Below are 22945 nucleotides of genomic sequence, written 5' to 3'. Positions count from 1 at the left end.
CTGCGTAACCCCATAACCCCAGCCCACGTGCCTCTGCACCGAGTGTCATCTCTCCCCTTCCTTTGGTGAGGGGCTGGCTCTCAGACGCAGCCCGCAGTGCATTTGTTAGCAGCACATTGTTCCCGCTGCCCCTGTGCGATGCAGCAGCCTGCACAACCCCCTGCGCTGCTGGGGCTCCGCTTTGCAGTGAGCAGTTTCTTCTGCTGCCGGGGTGCTCTGGTTCACAAAAAAAGCCCCAAACAGCATCTAAACCGCTGGGTTGCGGACAAGGCTTTCTAGGCAAGTCTTGGAGCAGAGATGAGACCAGTCCGCTCTCGCTGGGATGCAGGGATGTAACTGCAGGGTGTGCCCAGGGGACGAAATCCAGGGTGCCAGGTGAGAACTGCTGGGGTGCGCTGTGGCGGTGGTGGCACGGTGCTGCTGTTGCTTGCCGCCTGGCAAACCTTCCCTGCTTGGCCCTGGGTAAGCAGGGCCAGCACCTCCACCCTCTGCTTGCCGGCGCAACCTTTGCACCCGGCTGAAGGTCTGGCTGGCACAGTGGCAGGCGCCAGGGTGGCGGTTGCTCCCCGCCTAGCGCCTGGCAGGGACGTGGCAGTGGCAGCGGCTTCTGGATGGTCCCCCAGCTCCTCCTGCGGGTCTCTGCCACCGGGATGTAGGAGCGAAAGGTGAATTCCTCCTCCTTGCTCCCCTTCCATGGATGGGAGCTGTGCTTTGTCACCCTCTTCCCCGTGCCTGCTGGGGAGAGCAGCTGTGCTGCCGGCAGAGCGGTGGGTGTGGAGACCCCCATGGCTGCAGTCATGCCTTGCTGCTCCGTCTGGTGGGTGAGGGTCTCTTGGAGAGGCTCTGCACATTTTGAACTGTTCTGTAGGTCAGCAGCTTGCTAAGCCCTGCCCAGCCATTCCCTCGCTGAGCTGCAGCTCAGTAGCGGTAGAGGTGTCTGCAGCCCTTGCCCAAGCTGCCTGGGGGACGTTGGAGTGGGTCTGGGAGCAGCCAGTGCCCTGCCAGCTCCAGGTGACCTGCCAGGGCTCCCGCAGGCTGCTGCAGCCTCTTTGGCTTCCCTTGTGTGGGGGGATGGATGGGCTCATGGGCAAGATGCCTCACGGACAGGCTGTCATTGCCTCTCCTGGCACTTACATGCTCTGTGCTGGGGGGGCACGGCTCAGGGGCAGCTCCTGCCTGCAGTGACCAGCTCTCTCCCCACAGAGTACAGCCGCTTCGAGTCAAAGATCCACGACCTGAGAGAGCAGATGATGAACAGCAGCATGAGCTCTGGCTCCGGCTCGCTCCGGACAAGCGAGAAGAGATCTCTCTATGTCCGGTAAGGCTCGCCCCCCCCGCCTGCCCCCTTGCCCCAGGCAGCCAGAGGTGGGTGGGATGGGTATATCCCCACAGGGTGGGATGGTTCAGCCTGGTCCACGCACCTCTGTGAACAGGTGCTTTGGAGGCCAGGGAAGCGAGTGTGGTAGATGCATCATGAAGCCCAGAGGGTGCAGCAGGGAGAGTGATACTTCTGCCGTGGTTCTCTAGGGGTAGATGCTCTGTGCTCCTTTTCTGAGGGCTGCTTCGCTTTGGAAAGCACTGGTGTCTGTACAGAGCCCTGGGCAGCTGCCAGTCAGGCCGACCTACTGGGGACCACTGGGAAACAGGGAAATGCCAGGCATCCAGTGCCACTTCTGCTCAGGGCAGCATTAAGGGTGCTCTCCTCAAACCACTCCCTACTAACAGGCTTTTGTTTGTCTCCTCCCACCAGTCCTGCAGCAGGATCTGGCTGGAGGGAAGATGAGCTCTTTGGAGGATTATTGCTCTGAGCCCTCGATGTGCTCTTGGTCTGGAGCCAGGCACAGGGCAGGCAGGGGTTAAGCAGCCATGCAGCAATAGCTGCTGCTAGTCCTGTGTGCCAGGGCAGCCCCTGCCTGCCTCCTGCCCCCTCCTGCCCACCGAAGCACGAGTTGGGTGACAGCTAATGAGTAATTTTAACTTGGTAATTAAAATAATCCTGTAAATCCTCATCAAGCGCAGCTTGTTGCAGGTGGGAGCTGGCAGGAGCAGGGGATGCTTCTTCCCTGTGGGAAGGATGACAATGGCTGAGGGTGATGCAGCTTCAGCCTGCATCTCCCACTGCATTGTTGCCCCATGCAGAGGGGCTTCAGGCTGTTGCCAGACCTGGTGCAAGCCCAGCCTGGCCAGAGGGGAGGGAGCTGCAGCTCTGGGTTCCTGCAGTTCACACCTTCCTGTTAGGCTCTGCAGGCATCTTGCATGATTTAGGACCCCAGTGCTCCGTATTGGGGGTGTGCAAGTTGCTGGGTGCTGTGTTGAATAAACATCTTGCTAGTCCTGCCCTTGCTCCCCTGCTGTCCCGTGACCACCCTCACAGGTCAAGTAGGCTCCAGCCTGGGTCCAGCTTGAGTTGAGCCTGTGAGTCTCCTGATCCCTGCCTGGAGAAGTGCTGCATGTATCGGGGTACGCCCGCGAGCCAGAGACCTCCCTGCTGCCTTTGGGCTGCTTGTAGCATCTTACGTCTCAGTGCATGCCTCCACTTGGCTTTGGTGGCCTCGGCAGCAGTGTCCCCTCATACGCACCCAGGTGGCTTCAGGTGATCGCTGGGCAGCACCTTGCTGAGCGGGTGACCCCAGAGTCGAGCTCTCTCCAGCATGGCCCTTCCCAACCCTCCCCGGCTCGGCGGCCGCACGCCCCACAGATGTGCCTGCGCGAGCCACCGTGTGCCTGGGCTGCGCCAGCCCTGCTGGGCGGGGTAGTTTCGAGCAGAGTTTACCCGAAACCAGCTGATGAGCTGCTGCGCAGCCGACAGGACATCAATTACAGGACTCGCTACCCGACTGCTTGAGTCAGCCCCGTGAGGCTGCCCTGCACCCCGCGTGCCATCAGCGCGGCCAGAGCCAGGCCCCCGAGTGCCTGCCGGGGCCCACCGGGGCGTGCCGGCCCTCACCGTCTGCTCTGGAGCTGCAGCTGCACAGCACGGGCCGGGGCAAAGCGGATTCACGTGCTGCCTGCGCTGCATTAGGGCAGAGTCCGCCGGTGCCGGGGCTGTGCCGCGTGGGGCCGGGGCTCAGGCGGGCACCGTGCCTGGGCACCGGGCGGAGGCCGTGGGAGCCCCTGGCACTGCTCCCCTGCCCTCCAGCCAAACCATCTGCTCTCTTGGCTGCTCCCGCTGTGTGCTGCGAGCTGGCCCGGGGGCAGAACGGAGCGACCACGCTGCTGTCTGGCCCCTGCACCCTGGGCACACCGGGGAGCACCCAGCCACGGTGGGTCCTGGGTGCCGTGGGTCCTGGGTGCCGGCACGGCCAGGGGCTGGTCTCCGGGAGCATCGTGCCTTGGGGAAGCAAATGTCTCGTGCATCAGATCTCGTGCATCAGATCTCATGCATCAGCTTCGCAGGTGTCTGGCCCTTGTGCAGATCTTGCTGCGCCTGCCCTGGGATGCCCGCCCTGGGATGCCCGTGGCTGCTGTGGGAGGAGGCAGGGAGCCGTGGGGCCAGCGCTGCTCTGCGAGGCAGGGTGCGGGGTGTGGGCAGGGCACCCCACAGCCCGCCTCCGTTCGGGAACCGTTCGGGAACCGGCCTGACCAGTTCTTGGCTCGTGCTTTGCTCCGGATGGTGCTGGTATCGCAGGAGCTTGCTGGCCATGCGTAGCCTTGTATTTTCGCCAGGAGCTGCCTGTGAGGGTTGCTTACCTCCAGCAAAAGTGCCCTGTTGTGCTTTGCTGCCAGCTCCAGCGTGCCACGCTTGGGTGCAGAGGGACCAAGCACGAGAGCTGCCCCAGCCCTGAGCAAGCTGGGAAAGGGGAAGCAACCTGGTGGCTGGATGTGCCTGGATGAATAGGGCTGCATTGGGTCTCATCCCAAAGAGCCCTCCCCGAGCCACCGGACAAACCCTCTTCTCCTCCCCATTCAAGACTGGCTGCCTTGACCCAGTCCCAAGTGACCTGAAAGGTTTCGTTGCCTGGTGCTCTCCTGGCAGCACTGGAGCAGGAATCTGGCTGAAGAAATGCCTTCGCAGCTCTGCTGCTCCATGGGAAGCTGCTGCTCCACAGGGACCTGCTGCAGGGTCCCTCAGCCTTCCCACTTGCACCACACGCTCCCCTTGGGAAACGCTGCAGTGGAAGGGGAGGTGATGAGCAGGTCAGAGGGTGTCCCTCCCGGTTGAGGGAAGCTTGTTAGTGCCAGGATTAAATCAGCAGTGAGCCGGTGTTTGTGGTGCTTGGGCTCGTGTTGGGCTAGGGGGTGAGCAGGGCCAATGTCAAAAGGAGTGAACGTAGGGGTTGTGCTGGTGACCTTGGTTTGGTTTGTTGCAAAGTGGATATATCAAAGCAGACACTGTTTGAGATAAGACATCAGTAGAATGACTTGCCTGTGAACGTGAAACCACTAAGAGCAGCTTGTGGGTACAGGCTGCAGTGCTGCATGCAATGAAGTGTGTGCAGGAAGGGTTTGGGTTTAAATCTAGCTTTAAAAAATAATTAAAAAATGTTTTCTGCAACCGGTTAGTTTAACATTGAAGATAATTTTAAACTAAATGAACTGTTCTCGGGGAAGGTATTCAGGAGTCTGAAAAAGATCAGTTGTGAAAGCAGAGACATACGCCCTCAGATGCGTTCCTGACTCACAGGCTCTGAACTAATGTCCCCCTGTACACAAAAAACGTGTGTGCTCCAAGCACCCCGCGGTCTCTGCCTGGGCAACCACCCACCAGCACTGGGGTCTGATGTTCCCCGTCCCACTCCTTGGCCCCACAGCCACTGGGAAGCGACGGTGGGGAACAGCCCCCCACCGCAGCTCCCTGCTGCCCTCCTGCACACTGCTGCTTTCTTGAGCCCGCGTGAGCTTCGCCTGCTCCTACCCACAGCCACCTGCAATGTGTCCGGTCCGCGTGCCTCTCGCAGCTGGGTTGGTCCAGCACCGTTATTCCCACGTTGCGTGCTCCAGGGCTTGTGCTGAACCCACCAGCAAGGAGGGGCGTGCTGGTGGCTTTGGCGGGGGGCTTCCCCAAAGTTTGGGCTTAAGTCCTTTAAGGTATGAAGGTGGCAGTGCCCCAGGAGATGGGCAGTGCTGCTGCCCTCGCTGCCTGGCCGTGCTCAGGGAAGGCATTGCTCCTCTCTCTGCTCCTCTGCAGAGCCCTGTTTGACTACGACCGGACCCGGGACAGTTGCTTGCCCAGTCAGGGGCTCAGCTTCTCCTATGGGGACATCCTGCATGTCATCAACGCCTCTGATGATGAGTGGTGGCAAGCCAGGCTTGTCACACCCCACGGCGAGAGTGAGCAGATTGGGGTCATTCCCAGCAAGAAAAGGTGAGTGTCCGTCAGCAGGATACCTCCCAGAGCTCCCCAGCCTCCACGAGCCCTGCAGCCCTTGGGGGTCTGCTCAGGGTGGAATCTCCTTGTGGTCCCAGCCCACCTGCCCCTCTGTGGCCATGCAGTACGGAGGGCACTCCGGTTGCGAGCTGGGGCTGCATGCAGGTCTCCCTGGGGAGATGTTCCCCAAAGCTGGGTGAGCCTGCAGGTGAGGAGGAGAGTGCTTGGCCCCATCTGTGGTCCCTGTGGGGATGAATAGCTGGTGTCAGCCAGTCTGCGGCTTCAAGTGAGAGCCGAGTCACAGCGATGACTGCAAGCTGCTCCTTGTGTCCTCTGACAACCTGCCCAGCTGTGTGAGCCCAGGTCCCCTGAGACTGGCAGTTGCAGGGAGCAGAGGACCAGGCTGCCACTGCTTTCGGGTCTACAGAATGAGCCCCACCTCCGTTCTCCATCCCTCCCCTCCTGGGAAGGCTGACTTGTCCTCCTTGCTGCTCCTGTAGAGGCTGGCCTTGGCCAGACCTCAGGCAGGCAGCCCTACATCTGTCCCTCTTGGGGAACAAGCTGCCCTTTGCCACCGAGGCCACCACCCAAGGGTGCATGGAGCCACCTGGGGAGCCAAGCGGGCGGTACGGAGGGCACACGCACGGGTCTAGCAGCTCTTTTTCCCCTTTAACTTCTGATCAGGGTGGAAAAGAAGGAGAGAGCGCGGTTGAAAACAGTGAAGTTCCACGCCAGGACTGGCATGATTGAGTCCAACAGGGTAAGTGCCAAGCTGGGGCTCAGCGGGGCACCCAGAGCCCGTAGCTAGCAGGGGCAGGATGAGTCCCAGCAGCCAGAGCTCCCAGTGTGGGGCAGCTGGAGCATCTCAAAGCAAAGAGCAGTGTGTCTGCATCTGGTCCGGGCCCGCATCTGCTCAGCAGGAATCCTCTGTGACTGTGCAGGGGGTGAGCAGAGGAGCCTGGGATGGTGTGAAAGCGCTGGGGAAGGACCCCAGGTTGGAGTGGTGCGGGAGCAGAGCCTGTCCCGTCATGGCCTGTGGCTGGGAGCTGACTGCAGGCAGCTCATGCAGGTGAAGACAGCTGCCCTCACCCCTCGTGCGGAGCACTTAGTGAGTGGACAAGGAAGGGAGAATGGCCTGGCTACCCCTGCAGAGCTGCTGATTGCCCTGTCAGCTTCCCGGCATCCCTACCACATGTTTTTCTCCACACTTAATTTTTTTCCTGCATTACAATTTTCATGTAATCTCCATGATTTCATTTGAGGGTAACTGCCCTGACACAGCTCCTCATTGTCTCTTCACTTTAATTTTTCCCACATGCGTTAAAAACCATTGTTTTTTCTGTCCTCCCTTCCATCTCCATGTTCTTCAGTCGATCAAAACGAAACGTAAAAAGAGTTTCCGCCTCTCCCGAAAGTTTCCATTTTACAAGAGCAAAGAGAACCTGGCCCAGGAGAGCAGCGGACAGGAACGTAAGTAGCAGCTGGCCAGAGAGGGCAAGTGTGCGACCTTCAGGTCCCCTGCCCTGCGGGGATAGGTTCGGCACGTTTCCACAGGCAGGGGTCCTGGCATCTGCCCGTGCTCGGGTCTGTGCTCCACAGTCATGCCAGCAGCTAGGAGAAACCGGAGCTTGAAACAAAAGCAACGGTTGCGGGCTGGCACTCTCTTTCTCTCTCATGTTCAATGTCTTCATCCTTTCATCCAACTTTACACCCACCTGACCCCTGCTCTCCCCCCTCTGCTGCGGGCTCTGCTCCCTCCCTCCACCTGCCAAGGGCTTCTCCCCTTCAAGCAAGGGGCTGGCCACCTCCTGCAGAGCTTCTCCTGTCCCTGTCAGGGCTAAGGGGCTGGGGGGGGGTCCCAGAAGAGCTCCCCATCTCCCCTAGGAGTGACTCGCAGCTCCGTATTCCCATATGAGAGCCCTTGCCTTGGGTTAAACCCCGTGGGCACTGGGGAGCCGTGCCCTCGCTGGTGGAGGGGCTGCCTGCCTGCAACTTGGGCACATCTTTGGTAGCTGGTTGCAGACACTGGGGGGTCCCCAGCTCTCACCTGGCAGCACCGTGGGGCTCCCAGTGAAGGCAGGGCATTCAGCTTCTTGCCCCAAATCCTGACAAGGGCAGCACTGGAGAGAGTTGCTGAACCCAGCTCCTCTTCCTCCCAGGTGCGAAACTGCATCCGCTCCTTCAGCAGGCGTCCTCCCACCTTGGGGAAGAGGGTGTGGGCAGGCAGAGCAGTGTCTTTGCCCTGGTGCCAGCCCAGCAAGCACGTTCCCTCCCCTCCGGTAGCTCTCCTGGGCATGATGCAGAGGCAGGAGGTTGAAGCCAGGCTGCTCCCGGGGGCTGCCCACATCCCTCTGCTGCCCGTGCCAGGCTGGCGCCAGCTTCCCGTGAGCTTAGCAGCCAGCACGAGCCCCGGGCCTGCGGTGAAGAAGTCTGTGTCTGGGTATCTCTTAGTGCCTGGATGTGGCTGGGCTCCCGTCAGCTCTGCGCTGTGCTGGAGCGGGGCGCTCAGTGGGTGCTGCTGTCAGCCAGTCCTGCAGCGCAGCGATGTACGACACGGGGATGAGGCAGGCAATGCTCTTTAGCATCCCATGTCACAGACCCGCAGCCAGCTCCCTCCCTGTGCTCTGCTGCTCTCCATCCCAGCTTGCAGTGGGGGGGTCCTTCCCCCATGTTTCCACAGCCCGTGCAAGCACTGGGGCGCGGGCAGCTAACAAGCAGGGGTGGAAGAACGTGCCCCCCTGCCATGCGTTAGAGGACTGGCTGCGCTGTGCCTGCCCCCAGAGCGGCCAGGCTGTCCTAGGGGAGCACAGAGCCACTGCGCCCTGCCAGGGCACCCCATGGGGCATCACGGAGGAACGCCTCGGCCCTGCTTGCTAGCAGCTCGGGGCTGCAACCGCTTGGTCCATTGGTCCAGCAGGTGCTGCCGTGGCCACCCTGCCCTCCCCAGACCCAGGGTGGCCCTTGGGGGGCTCTTTGGTAGAGAGAGGGTGAGCTCGGGAGGCGGGGTCCAGCCTCACAAGGCAAGATGTTGGCAGCAGGCTGATGGTGTCAGCTCTGAAAAACATTTAACCTCACTTGCAGTTGCAGCTCTGGGCCGTTCTGCACTCCTGTCACTAATGCTGGTCTGGCTCTGTCTCCCCCGTCCCTCTGACTCCCCTCTCCTGCGCTCTCTTCTCTCCCCCTCTTCCCCCTTCTCGCTGTCTTGTGAAATCAGGACTTCCCTGGGTTAAGTGACGATTATTATGGAGCAAAGAACCTGAGTAAGTCTAATTTTGATGCACATCGTTCACTTTCCGTCGCTGGCATGCCTGGTGGTGCCTGGGGAATGGCCGGGCTCTGGTCAGGGCAGCTGCGCTTCTCTGGGTGTGGGGAAGGAGGAGCCCCGTGGGTGATGCTCTCCGCCGGGATGCGCCACATCTGGGCCACATCTGCCGGCAAGGCTGCTGGGCTTGAGGTGCCGCTGCTGCACGCGGGAGGGGACGGGGCAGTTTGCTTGGGGATGTTGGCCGTGCCCTAAGTGTGCCCAGCTGAGGGCTGCCTGCCACACCGGGGGTGAGCTGTACCTCCTCATCCTCCCCTTCCTCCTGCTCCTGGCTGGGCTGGCTGCTGGTTTAGCTCTCGGAGACTTGAAGCCACTGCCAGTGCGGGTGGGAGGTGGCCGTGACCATGACGGGTCCGTTCTGAGTGGGGCAGGTGACAGTGTTTTGAAGTGTTGCCACCTTCTTCTGGGGCACTGCGTACCCAGAGCTGCAAAACAACCATGGTGGGAGCCTCTCAGCCCTCCCAGCTGGGTGTGAGTCCCCTGCCGAGCTCTGCACCCCCAGTGACTGGTACAGAGCCCGCCTGGGGGCAGGCAGCGGCCAGCAAGCCTCGGTGGGGCAGTTGCAGCACTGGGATCAGCCTGAGCAAGCAAAGCCCCAAACTCTGTCCCGTCCTGTCGCTGTCTTGTCTCTGTGAGCCCCAGCCCCAGAGGTAGGTTCCCCCGTGCCAGCGTGGAGCTGTGCCCTCCCCTGCCACCTGTGTGCATGCTGCACCCACACCCCCCCCCGTGGGCACCCTGCCTCCCTCGGCCGGGGAAGCCCAGCACCTGCACGTGTCTGCCCGTGCCTGCCAGGCAGCCCGCTCCTGGCATCCCTGCCTTCTCCCAGAGTAGCCGAGCATCCCTGCGCGCTCCCCAGTTTCCCAGCAAAAGGTGAGAGATGCCGCCCTTGCGCATGCAGCGCAGGCTCATCCCAGCGGGTGCTGGGGTGCAGGTTTTTTGGGAGACTGGTGCTGCCCTGCCCTGGGTCAGTAGTGCTGGGTGACAGCCGGGGTGCCCCGTGCCTTCCCCCCGTGCTCCTTCTGAAGGGGGTCTCTCTGGTTGCTTTGCAGAGGGCGTGACATCAAACACCAGTGACAGCGAGAGCAGTTCCAGTAAGTGTGCGTCTTGCCTGCTCTCCTGCCCCTGTGCACGCGTGTGTGTTTGTCTGTGCATGTTTTGGCACTTCCATCTTGTCTTGTCCTGGTGGAGGTTCTGTTTGGAGGCTGGTCCTTCCTGCTGGTGATGCCAGGATGCTGCAGCCAGCTGCCCCCTTGGGGCTGGGGGGAGCAGGGGCTGGGGGGCAGGAGCAAACCTGCCTGCTTCCCTGCTCTCTCCTGGCTGCAGGGCTCTGCTCCAAGGCTGGATGGTGGGTTCCCAGTCCATGGTTGTCCCCCATCCTCGGTGCCCGCTGTGGGAAGCAGCGGCCAGAGGCCGGGTCTGTAGCATAGGTGGCTCCTGGAGCCCAAGCATGTACAAGAGCATGGGGGTCCAGCTGCAGTGAAAGCTCCCCCTCTCCCCGGCACGTCTTCTGAATATCTGCAGCACATCTGCCACCCACCCCACAGGGAGGATGGTGTGTCCCAGTGGGCCCCGAGCCTGCAGCAGCAGGGAGGGAAAGAGGAGGCTTGACCTAGACCTGGGACGTGAATAATTAACGTGGATCACGGGCTGGTAACCACATGCCCATCATGCTCCACATCAGCTGGCAGCGTGACAGGGCAGCCCGGAGGTGTCCCCAGAGCTGCGGGAGGCTGGCGGGGGCAGGAGGCAGCCCCTCGCTGGTGCAGAGGGGCTGGAAAGCTGCTGCAAGCACTCACCTGCCTCTCCCTGGCTCTGTTGCAGAAGGACAAGAGGACACCATCCTATCGTACGAGCCGGTGACGCGGCAAGAAAGTAAGTCCTGGCACTGAGCTGCCCTGTGCCTGCTCCAGTGTGGGTACCTGTGAGCCAAGGTGACCGGTACAACCTGCTCCCCTCCTCTGCCATACCAGTATGACACCCGGTGAACACAAGGGGTATTTCTTGTCTGTTGGGTGCAGCAGGAGAGCCGGGCATGCACGTCACCTCACGGGGCTTTCCCTGGCCTTGATTGTCCCTTTTTAATCAACAGAGGAGGCTCATGACCTGGTCTGCAAGACCAAGGGAGAGATCCAGAGCTAAAACTGGGCTGGGCTGTAGTCCCAAGCTGAGGACCAGGATTATCCCTCCCTACCTCAGGCCAGGTGCCTGCTGCAAAGCAACCCTCACCTCAGCCCACAGCGTTTAATCCTGCTGGATGCTCAGTCCCTGCAGACCCTTTTGCAGGCTGAATGGTCTCAGCCTTGGTGGTCGCTCCTTGCCAAAAGCTGGATCAGATTCCTGGGCTCCTGTCACTCCCCTGGTTCTGTGGCATCCTCACCAAGCTGTCCCTGTTGTCTGGCTCCTGCCCCAAGTGAGGGAGCAGCTTTGCTGATCTGCAGCCCCAGAGACCCACAGCATCTTCCCCAGGGCTGCTGAAATGGTTTGGGTAAGATGGGAAGATGATGACTGTGACCAGGAGGAGATAGGTGGAGGCACCTTTGTGTGCCCGTGTGAGCAGGAGCACCCACTGATGCCAGCAGTGGCAGTAGGGTCAGCTGCCCACTGTGCCGGCAGGACCTCAGGCTCTGGCTCTTGTTCACAGTTCACTATGCAAGGCCAGTGATCATCCTGGGGCCGACAAAGGACCGAATTAACGATGACCTCATCTCCGAATTCCCACACAAGTTTGGTTCCTGCGTGCCCCGTAAGTCCCAGCTGGTGCTCGGTGCCCTTGCTGGAGGGTGGGGAGAGCGGTGGCTCTGCTACTTGCAGGGTTCAGCCCACGGCGTGGGGAGGGGGCCAGCAGCGTGGGTGGGGTTTCTCCCTCCCGGGAGGTTTGATGTGCATCCCTCCTGGTTTGCTCACGATGCCTGCTCTCCTCCAGACACTACCAGGGCTCGGCGTGAGAACGAGGTGGACGGACAAGACTACCACTTCGTTGTATCCCGCGAACAGATGGAGAAAGATATCCAGGACAACAAGTTCATAGAGGCTGGGCAGTTCAATGACAATCTCTATGGGACCAGCATTCAGTCAGTGCGGGCAGTGGCGGAGAGGGTGAGTGCCAGGTGGCATTCTGGAGACCAGCATCCAGCCCGAACCTGGACGTGTCAGCAGTTCCCCTCCGCTCCCCATATTGCTAACAAAGGGCTGTAACCACATTAAACAAGCATGGCACGAGTCTCTCCTCCCTCCGGGGTCCTGCCAAGCCACGTGGCTACTTTTCTTAGCCACGTTACTCCACCTCGGGGCGGTACCTCCGTCATCCAAGCTCCACCCAAAAGCCTGGCACTGGTGGCACCAGCCTTGTGCTCAGGAGCTGGCAGGGCAGGGGTGCCCAGCTGCCCTCCTCGGAGCAGCGGCTCCACAGGAGCGCTGGACTGTATTGATGGCTTGTAAATTGTGTCACCAGTTCAAGGGTTCGGTCCCTTTGCATTGCTGCTGTCCCACCCTAAGAAGGTGGGAATGTAAGGCCACTGGGAGCTGGCTTCTGTCTCGGGACTGGTCTTCCATCTGTGTGGCTCCTTTCCTCTTGTGAGCATCCCTGTATGAACAAGCTGTTTTCTGCGCAGAATAGACTGCGTGGGTAGGTCTGATCCTGATTGTCTCCTTTCTAGGGGAAACACTGCATCCTGGATGTCTCTGGCAATGCTATCAAGAGGTTGCAACAAGCACAACTTTATCCCATTGCCATTTTCATCAAACCAAAATCCATTGAAGCTCTCATGTAAGTGCAATACTGTGTTCTGTGCCTCTCCATGGCGAGCAGCTCTGACACATCAGGGATTTGTGTGTCTGCTGCCTCTGCTTTTTAGAAAGCAGCAGAGATTGCTGCTGGTGCTGAACTTGTCGCTTGTTAAGGGTGGCTGGGCCCTTTGCTGTCTCTGTGGTGTCCGTCCACATTTAATGCCGTGGTGCATCCCAGGCTCCATGGATTGCTCTGGCTTAAAGCCCTTTGTTCACCCCAGAGAGGATTATCCATGGGAAATCTAAAAATGCTCCCAAATGTGCCTGGTATAACCTGCTCACCTGGGCCCCAAGTCCAGCCAGGCGAGCTGCTGACAGCTTGTAGTGGTGGATCGCAGCTGGATGGTTGCTGAGCCGGGACAGCCCTGGGGAGCAGAGGGGAGACCTTCCCTGTATGCCTAAGGGGGAACCTTCTGCTTGTCCTGCTGGCCCTGGGGAACGCAGGCTGGGAAGATGTGAGAGACAAGCTTGCAGCTCTTCCAAGCAGCAGCAGAGGAGATTACGTGTGAGGAGATCTAGTAGCTGGAGATGGGCTCTCAGATCAGAAGAGACTCCACTGGCACTGAGGGGACTGGGAAAACCCCTTCTCAAGCCAGAAGCAGTCAAATTGCTTATTTGGGTGTTGTATGAAAGTGAGGGAACCTAGGCAAGGGGGGTGGTGACAAGCTCTGGAGAAGCAGGGAGACTTCTGCAGTGGTCTTGAAAATTTGGAGGATTGTCTGGATTTGAGTCCACATTTGTGGCGAAAGGGGGGTGGCGATGGTGATGGGAAGAACTGTTGGAAGCTGAGATGAAGTGCCAAGGCAGCAGAGACCGTATGGGGAAGGGTCCTGAGTCCTGCACAGCTTCCGTCCCTGGTGTGCGGAGGCTTCCCAGGCACCCTGGCTCCATGAGCTATTTTTACTTCTGTTCATTGCTAAGAAAAAGAGCTAAGTTGCTATTTTTTTGTACGTGGCAGGGAGATGAACCGGAGACAGACGTACGAACAGGCCAACAAGGTCTTTGACAAAGCCATGAAACTCGAGCAAGAGTTTGGAGAGTATTTTACAGGTGAGTGTCCTGAACAGGCTTGTATCTGATTTGTTTTATTTTTCTGGCTGGCAGCTGTGACCTCTCTACCAGCACTGTCTCACTGCAGGGTCATGGGAAAATGTCCAGCTTCATCAAAGCAAAAAAGAAATGGCTCTTTGCCAGCAGGGCTCTGCAAAGCGACTGCTCCAAGATCAGTGGATAAGAGTAAACCAGCTCTAGAGAAGGACATAAGTTGTCAGGCAGGATTTTCCAAGTTTGTGAGAGCTTATTGCCAACATTAATAATACTAAAAAAAGAAAAAATCCCCAGGCAGGAGTAGTGCAGTGTAGATTCAGGGTGCTGCAAGGCTACAGGAAATAAAACTCTCTGAACATGGGCAAGGGGAGTGTTTTCAAGAAGAAAAGAGAGTCATTTTAAAGAGGAGAGAGTAAAAATTAGTGACCTAAATGGCTGAGACTGTCCTGAGTTATTACAAAACATCTCCCAGAAAAAGACTGGAAGTTTGGCTGGCTTCCTAAGTAGTCTTTGCTGAAGAGCCGGTCAGGGGCTGCCTGGTGCTTTCTGCCTGCAGACGTGAGCTGCTTGTGACACAGGCATCCTTGTGCATTAAGGAATTCATGTTTCTAACGATTAATTCTGGAAAATCATGGGCAGGTGAAGAGGCAGAGAAACTGGTGTGCCATCTTTCCTGCAGTGCACTGTTTCTTCTAAAGCTGAGGAGTGATAATCCTGCCAGCCCCTGCATTACCCACCTAACAGCTACTGGGAAAAATCCCAAGCAGAATATTTTCCAAAAATGGATCTCAGCTGAGCAAATGTATGGGTACAAACACTGTAAAAGCTTTCCCCAGACCTCCTGTCCCAGGCAGCAGTTCCAGAGCTGCCGTGTGCTCTTCCAGGAAGAGCGCAATGAAAGCGCACGCCGTGGTTTTGCCAGACACTTGGCATGCTACATCACCAGGCTTGGATGGTGAGTTTGAAGTTGACCGGGGAAAGGATCGCTCTTGGCTGAAACCCATCATTGAAAGTGGGTAATGGGCAGAGAGACAGTTGCTGTAGCCGGTTTTATGCCAGGAACTTATAATGAGGGAACCAGAGGTGCTGGAGGATGGTCCTGGCTGGGCTACAGAGGCAGGCTCAATTACCAGAATGCTTTGGCCCCCCATGCGCATCTTCCTCCTCTGATGTAGGAAGCACAGTGAGGTGCTTTGTCTTGCGTCCATGCTAAGTGACGAGACCGTCCCTGGTCTTTGGGCAAGATTTGCTGCTGGGAGCAACAGCCGTAAGCTGGCCTTTTCCAGCCCGACAGCACTGTGATTCCCACCCCATGGCAGAGGAACACATACGAGGAGCCCTCAGCAGCCGACCGGAGGGGACGGACAAATCTGGCACTTTGGTGTATGCGCCTGGCACGCACCGGCTAACCCAAGAGGCCCTCCTGCTCTCCGCGGTGGAGTTGCTGCGGTGCCGGGGCGCGGTGGTGTGACACAGTTTGCAAAGCTAATTAGCAGCCTGTTGTGGAGAGCCCGGCCAGCACTTCACACGCACGCACGAGGACCTCTGCCAGCGTGGGATCCGCTCTCACTAATCCCCTTGGATACGCTGGGTTAACCCTGTGTCACTGTGTGCCTGTTACAGCTCCTTTGACACAGGTTGTCTCGTTGGTTAGTGGCTGGCCACCCCGCAGCAGCCCCTTTGGCGCAGAGCGAAGGCCTCTCCTGTAGCTCGTGGCAGGGGAAGCACAGTGCTGCCCGATGCTCAAGATCTTGCTTGTTCTCTCCTTTTCCAGCCATTGTACAAGGAGACTCTCTTGAAGAGATTTACAGCAAAATCAAACAGATCATCGAGGACCAGTCCGGGCACTACATCTGGGTCCCATCCCCAGAGAAACTCTGAAGATGTCCCCCACCTGCTTCCCTGTGAGCAGAAGATCTCCGAAGTCCCACCCCACCCAAGCCCTCTGCCCTGAGGAGGGGGGATATGAAAACTATTCCTGCCCCCTTTTTTAGATCGTCGCAAAATTGAGTTTTCTAGTCCTGTTTCTTTTGTCGGGATGAACTCATCTCATTCATCACGTGACTGTTCCCACCGTTCCTGCATGGACCTTCCTACTGCTCCATTAGAGACAGATGCGAACCCATTCAAGGTCTTTTTTTATTATTATTATTATTATTATTATAATTATTATTAACTAAACCAAGAATCACGATGGGAGGAGGCAGCTAAGGACTAACGTAAGAAACAAGTGAAATGTGGACTCTGAGCACATGAGCTAGTATCAGAGCTCCAGGGGCATTTTTTTTCAAGTGTGACTGTCTAGCAGCTCTGAACAGTTCAACAGAAAGGCAGCAGAAAGCATTTTATTTATCTGTATATGTAATTTATATATAATATATAGAGAGATATTATATATATATTATATATATATATGTATGTGGACTAGGAAACCTGAGGGACCTCTCTTAAAAGGTATTGTGTTACTGCAAGGATCTTTCGGTTTCTCTGTCCCAACCACTGGGCAGAGGGAGCCCGCTTGAGCAGGCAGAGCTCAAAACAGTACCGGGTGCTTCGGAAGTGTCTCCCTTCAGGGCCAGCGTCCCGCCAGCTGCCCCAGGTCTGTGAGGCCACACAGAGACTGGTACGCTGCCTGTGCAGAAGGGACCAGTGGTCCAGAGTAACACAGCAAGGAGCCGCAGCTGATCTGAGTGAGGCTGGGAGATAGAGACTGAGCAGGAGGCTGCAGAGCAAGAGAATGGATGATACTACACATTAAATTGCACATTGTTTTACACACCACCTTACGTGTTTGCATGAGAGGTTTCCTTTTGGTTCTATTTTTTTAAGCTGATTTTAAACCAAAACCATATTGTGTTGCTGTGTTGGCGCCTTTTTTTTTTTTTTCATTATTCCATTTTTCTCTTGTTAATAATGAACTGAATGGGTATAAAATCCAGTTTTTTAACTTATTTTTTAAGCTGGCTCTATTGTAAATAGAATCTAGATCTGCAGTGTTTAGTTAGGAAATACTCTACCAGCCACATGGAACAAAGGTACTCGCTGTCCTGTGTTGCTGTGGAAAACCTGGGACGTTGGGCTGGCCCTGTATCTGTGACCCATTCCAGCTTGTGGCAGCACACTGGCATTCCCTTCTGCGTTAGCCACTGGCAGGAAAAGCCCCCAGCTGTGCCTTGGATGGATGTTCACACTTTTCCAAATCAGTAACAATTCAAAAACTTCCTCCCTCTCTTCCCTGTTCCATGCCAAATTCCCAGCTCCGCTGCGTGCAGGTGGTGGCCTTCCCAGTAGAAGGGCTGTCCTTCCAGCACTGCAGGGACCTGGCCTGCTGCTCTGGGAGCTGGGGCTTGGCAGGTGAAGGTGCAGCCACCTCGCCTGGTTCTGTGTCTGACATCTCTGCTTAAATCCTCTTTCTGAATTTGGGCTCTGCTTCCTCTCTCAAGGTCACCTTAGAAAATGGAACTGGGTGCCCTGTGCTGGCCAGGCTGTGGGGCAGGGGGATGCAGAGCTGCACCCATGTGCTGTGCACTAAGATTTTTCATGTGAGGCAACCGTTAATGCTGAAATGGTTGGCCCTAAGCTGAGAAATGTCTGTCTTTGGCTCCCATGCTTGAACGGAGCTCTATCGTGGGAACGAGCCTTGTGTAAACTTGGGGGGGGAACTCGCACAGTTTTTGAGCAGGAGCTATGTTGCTGCGTACTCACGTGCTATGAGTAGGTAGAAGAATGCTCCCACCTTACAAAGAACTGGCGAATGCTGTTTCTCAGACACAGCGCCAAGCACCAGAGCAAAGGAGGTCACCGTACACGCAGGTAAGTCTTGGCCCGTTCTCCCTTCCCCAGTTTCGTAGAGATAAGTGAACGTGCGGGGTGCCGGGTCACGGTTGGCAGTGTGTCAGTGCATGGTGTGCACAGGCCATAGCGTTTCAGTGTGAACAAGAACTGCTGTAAGACTGTACACGTACTGCCTGGTGAGAAGCTGTCTCTGCTCGTCCTGCATCACAAGGAGCCCTGCAGGGACCGAGCAGCTTCCTGGGACAGAAAGCAGTGCTGCAGGAGAGATGCGGCCACTAGCGTGGTGGAGAGCAGGAAGGATTCTGCCATCATTTGGACTGACCATAAAGGAGGGAACTTTGGCAATGGATTCCTGTTCAGCATCTGGCCCCCTGCCCTGCTGGTCCTGCTCCGGCTGCTATAAATGTTGGTCCCCGGAGACGTGGAGTAAGTGAAACAAAAGTCATTAAGATGCTAGTCACGCTGTTCCTGTCTTTTTTTTTTTTCTTCTTTTTTTCTTTTTTTTTTTTCCTAATAGCCTGTCTCCCTCTCATCAAGTCACATGGAGAAAAAGATGATGTACTCCATGGCATAGCTGACAGTATCGAATCGATCATGACATCACTAGTTGGTTACCAGTGTTTCTTCCAAGGAGACATATATTTTTAATAAACAGAGAGTTGCAAAGAACTCTGTCTTTGAGACCTTCTTGTAGAGTCCTTCATTGTGTGCCAGACCTGGGTTTTTGGTGCTGATCTTAGCAACTATTCATATGGTCTCTCCACAGCATACTTAAGTTTTGACAGAGGTTTAAAAAAAAAAAAACAACAACTAAAAACTTTAAGTATAAGGTGGTCACTGAGAACTTGCTGAAAAGGAAATTAACAAAAAAAAAAAAAAAGGAAGTGGGCTTACTTACAGCTGTAACTAGGCCACTGAAAAGCTCTTTTGGTTGGGTTGCTGAACACAAGTTGACTCCAGTCTGATGACTTGATGCCATAAATATATTTTGGGTCATGGCTTGAATTGTGGGGACTTTGCTTTACAAATGCAGATCAAATAATAGGGTTTATATACTGCTATGTAATTGTTCCTGTATTGGATATAAAGACAGCAAAGTAAATATGTAATCCAGCTAATATAGAGCATCTTTTCACAGTTTAACATGCTGTTTAGACATCAGAGAGAATATGAAAGAAGTTAGGAAGACAACTAGTATCTTTTTCTAGTACCTTTAAGTGCAGAGAACAAGACTGTGTGCTGGAAGACAAATGTGGTTAACGGGGTATCATTACACATTCCTGCCTGACTCTGCCTTTTCATTTAGCTGAGCTAATTGAAAGGTGAGAGGGTTTTAAAATCTGGGTTTTTTTTCCTTTCAAACTGCACACAAGGGAAGTAAAGTCAGATTTCAGGGGAAGAGGGGTGTTATACCAGGCATGGGCATGCAGTTTGCAGATGATTCACGATGCGTGAAGCTCACTGGACAAATAAAACAGCTCAGAAACTCCTTTAACTGATCAGATCAACAGTCTTGTGGTGGTTGTTGTCCATAAAATACTGGAAGAGTGAACAGTTGCTAAGCAGATCGGATGCTAGCGTTACCACTGCCAAAAATCAAACTGCTTCCTTACATAGTGACGGATTTGGAATGATAAAATTGTTGATGTAGAGCATCACAGGAACATTGTCTGTTAACGGCTGCCATGGTAGCTGCCAGGCTTCTCTGTCCAGTCCACAGGGTTTGTTCCAGTAATTCTGTACGTGCAGTATGTGGATCTGCTGCCACTCCTCCTTAGACAATCCATGGTGTGTACTGAGCTGATGTGCGATCTTGATCTGCTCTGACAGTTCCAGGGGGGAGAGGAAGAGGTTATTTATGTTCTCAAATAAATCATGCCGCTCCTGTTAAGGGGGAGGTGACCACTAGAAGAGTAACACACATGCTACGAGAATGAGGGTGGCATGTAAGTAAAGAAGAACTTGCTCTTTTAAAACTTCTTAACGAGCAATTTTTCTGGCTAAGGACAAATTGCTGTGCCTATCAGGACCTTCGCAAAATCCTGGACCATACAATAGCAGAGCATTATCCTGTTAATGGTCCTTTCTCATTGTGCAATGTAAGGGGGGGTTTCTTTTCTCTCCCAAGATGTCCTGCTACAGATGCTTGCAACAGGCATGAAACTAATCTGCCCTAAGACACTTCCAGAAAATTAGGCCATAAGCTGCTTGTGCTAGAGAGAAACATGTCCATGCTTCTGTCTGCAGCTCTGGTTAATTAACTGTCTTGGTCCTTGTTAAGCAGAGGAGCACAGGATCTCTGAGGCTACTGGAAGAGAGGATTTAAAGGAATTTAGTAGTAGTTTTCTCAAAAATTTTCTCTCTGTTGGTGCCAGAGATGGAGGCAGGTGGACAGCTCTTAGGTATGGCTTGTCTTGCTAATGATGCTTGGCAGCAAAATTCTCAAGGACTGCTATTCTCTGCTTCCCTCAGGCTGTCACAGCAGGATTCATGGCACCAAAACATCTGCTGTGAAGGAGGTAAAAAGTTATCATGTTACAGGTGTCTCTTTCCTTAAAGAATCCTTAGGTACCCCCTGGCCTTTAGTGTTTGTTTATATCCCTCGCCTCCAAAATGAGGGTTGTGTTGTTTGACTTTAGGGTTTTTTTTAACCCTAAGGAAAAACATTAAGTTGTTTGGGTCAGTCAGTGCAGCATCTGTTAATGGCACAAGCACACACTGTGGGACAAGCAGTACTTTGTTGGGGCCACATTTGGTTTACCACAGGGGTGATGGTGGTATTTCCTCCCCTGAGTTCCAGCGCACTACTTGACAAAAGGCTTCTGCCCAATCCTCTAATGAGCTTCAGCCCTCTTCCAATTACCTTGATTTCTGACTACTGTGATCACTTCAATTCTAAGTGCTAGTGACCAGGTCAGCCCCTCTTCTTCCTGCCTCTCCAGAATGCTCAGTGCAGCCACAAAATTCACAGCAGCAAAGCTCTTCCCAAGCTGTGTGGTGGGAGGCAGTCCCAGGTGCACCCCAGGTGGAAAGCTGCTGGAAAGCCAGTGCTCCTACTGCAGGTGCCTCTGGTGGTGACAGGTGGCAGAAGGGGCACCAGGGCTCAGCATCTATGGCTTTATCTTCCCTGCCCTACCCCACTCCCACACTCTTCTCAGCAAAAACTTGTTTTTTCTGGGCAGGTCCCCTGCAGCCACGTTCCTAGTGGCTCGGCAGTAAAAATACCCTCTCCCTAGACCTGTTCTCCAAGTGGCACTGCATTTCCTTTGTGCCTCTAGACTGTTGCTGCTCCCCATACTGTTAAGAAATTATCAGATTAGAAAAAAAGACAGGGCATAAAATACAGGCTGGGGAAAGGGGGGAAATTTGTGAACTACTACTCTAGAGGATACAGTTGTGTTCTCAGAGCAAATGTCCAGCACAGCCTGTAGCTTCCCCAATAACGTGTAAATCAGAAACTACTGCTGCAATGCCACCCTCTGGAGCAACCTGCTAACATCTCAGGATGAGCACCCAGACGACACTCTAAAGCTGAAACGATGCTGCAACAATACTGATCAATAAAAAGAGCAGACTGGGGGAGGAATAAGCAGCACTAATTTACTTTTTTTTTCCTCTGGGTGAGCTGTTGCTGGCTTAAAAAGGCTTGTATCCCACAGTCATCCTAGCTAGGCTACTGAACTATAGAGCAACATTTAGCTTAGTAAACACTAGACCAGCCTGCATTTATACTAGCAAATTCAGTGCACAAACACCTGCAAAACAGAGTGACTACACGCAAATTACCTATTGGGAATGGCCACTGGAAATCCAGCCAATTAAGGTCTGATTCAACTAGGACAGGAATTTTTTCCCTATTGGAAACCTGTGGCAAATACTAAGCCTAGACTAAAACATACAATACAAAAAATGTACAGAGAAGAGGTGAAAAGTACTATCAGCAGATTCTGTAACTGATCTGATCTGGACTCCCTAGCAAAGTCTGTAGCATAAAAGAAATCAAATTGAGCATCTCCAAGGAAAAAATTCAAACAATTCTAGCTGTAGGCAAACCCACATTTAATGCTTGCTGCCTTCTATGGCTGTATATAATTACCTGCTACGCTTACTAGGCAAACATGACCTTTTCATCTGGTACAGTGTGACACCTTTACCTGTTTATGTGTTTGTGCCAGTCAGAACTGAGAACAGTAATTAAAACCAGCCCAGCAGGCACCAAGGAGATACTACATGCAGCAATGGATACCTTTGACTCTATGGCATCGTTTACAGTCCCTCCATTAATGTGATGCAGCATACATCTCCAAAACTGCGACTCCGAAAGAATTTGCTGTGGCATTTGACACCTGGCTTTTTATGGGTTCAGAGGTGTTTCTTAAACAGACAGAACATTGTGCATTAAAGATCTGAAAGCAGTGGCTCAGAGAAATTCAAATTAGACCTGGTAAACCAAGCACACTAGGTGGAGAATTCAAACAGACCCATCCTCCTATGTGTCTCACAGGAGCCATCTGCATCAGGCAGCCTGGGTACCATAAGCAGAATGCCACTGAAGTTCAGCGGAAGTGGCCTCCTCTGCTTATACAACCTCAGCCTGAAGAATAAAGGCCCTGTAGATGACCTCACAAACAAGAACACGTACATAACCTTCAGCCGAACATAATTATTTTTGCTTTCATCTTTGCATCCTGCTTATTTCCACAAAGGAACCTTGCTGTTCCTACCAATGCATAGTTCTAGCTAGTTGAGCCTGAAGAGCAACATGACATTTCACGACAAACTAGCAGGGGCACAGCACCGGTCTCAGCTACAGCATCCAGTATCTTGCTATCAGCAGGCACCAGATCCTATAAACTTCCCAATACTTCTCTGGTTGGCACCTTCAATATAATTCACTCCTTCGGGGAGTCCCATTTTTGCACTATTATCCAGAAGCTGCACTAACCTGTGCAGTACTGCAAAGCATCTAGCACAGTATGTTCCCACCCCATGGTGCTGCCTTCAGGGAATGACAGTGTGCAGCTGCACAACAGACATGAGGATGTGGCAGCTTTGCAAAGAGTGGGTTTCTAGCTTCAGCTCTAGGATACAAAGTGGTGCCTGGTGCACACAAAAAGCACTAAAGTCACTAATATTTGATTTACTCAAACTATGAAAAGAAGAGAGACATGGAGATTATTGCTTAAGCATACTATATGTATTTTAAATGTTACATGCATGCAAAAAAGGTCACTTACCAACTCATCGATGTCTGGTGTCAGGTAAGGGATCTCTCAGCCTCGAGGGGTAACCTTGAGAGGCGTCCTTACCGAAGGGGAGATCACTGCCGCACAGCCAGGTGGTGTGGAGGGAGAGCTCAGGGCCCTGATGGCTGCAGACATTTATAGCGTGAAGTGACTGATTTGTAGTCAGACCTTCTGCAGTGTTAATGCAGTTTCAGCCATTTACCAGCCCAGTCTCCAGCCAAACCATTCTTTCTTTTTGGTTTGGTGCCGAGTTCTCACTGATAGCCTTACACAACAGGATTAACTTTGATTAGGCCTACTTGCTGAGCATCTGCCTGGACTAAAGTTCAGTTAGTTCAAACAGGAGGAGCACATGTGTCCCAGTAGTCCATAAAGAGCAGTACCTAGTCAAAGCTTTAGCTTTTCTGTGAGCTGTATAGTACCTGCCCTTTTTTATTCTAA

The 22945-nt window shown here is 54.4% G+C and overlaps 1 protein-coding gene across 14 annotated transcripts in view; it reads left to right on the top strand.

The window, feature by feature from the left end:
- The window catches only part of DLG3 (discs large MAGUK scaffold protein 3), an 80454-nt gene extending 62527 nt beyond the window's left edge, over positions 1–17927 (top strand). For 6 of the 14 annotated variants that reach the window (XM_040614079.1, XM_040614075.1, XM_040614083.1 and 3 more), the window contains 11 exons: positions 1204–1318; positions 5129–5305; positions 5993–6068; positions 6679–6778; positions 9680–9721; positions 10452–10502; positions 11272–11373; positions 11554–11726; positions 12287–12396; positions 13375–13466; positions 15238–17927. In XM_040614079.1, coding sequence (XP_040470013.1) covers positions 1204–1318; positions 5129–5305; positions 5993–6068; positions 6679–6778; positions 9680–9721; positions 10452–10502; positions 11272–11373; positions 11554–11726; positions 12287–12396; positions 13375–13466; positions 15238–15344 — 1145 coding nt within the window. In that variant the 3' untranslated portion in view covers positions 15345–17927. Of the gene's footprint in view, positions 1–1203; positions 1319–5128; positions 5306–5992; positions 6069–6678; positions 6779–8522; positions 8569–9679; positions 9722–10451; positions 10503–11271; positions 11374–11553; positions 11727–12286; positions 12397–13374; positions 13467–15237 lie in introns of all 14 variants that reach the window. The other 8 variants (XM_040614080.1, XM_040614085.1, XM_040614084.1 and 5 more) reach the window with 5 other exon arrangements.
- Positions 17928–22945: the final 5018 nt, after the last annotated feature.

The sequence above is a fragment of the Falco naumanni genome, chromosome 14 (genome assembly GCF_017639655.2).
Source record: "Falco naumanni isolate bFalNau1 chromosome 14, bFalNau1.pat, whole genome shotgun sequence".
Taxonomy (NCBI): Eukaryota; Metazoa; Chordata; class Aves; order Falconiformes; family Falconidae; genus Falco; species Falco naumanni.
The sequence above is the reverse complement of the archived record's forward strand: the minus strand, read 5'-3'. Positions and strand labels throughout refer to the sequence as shown.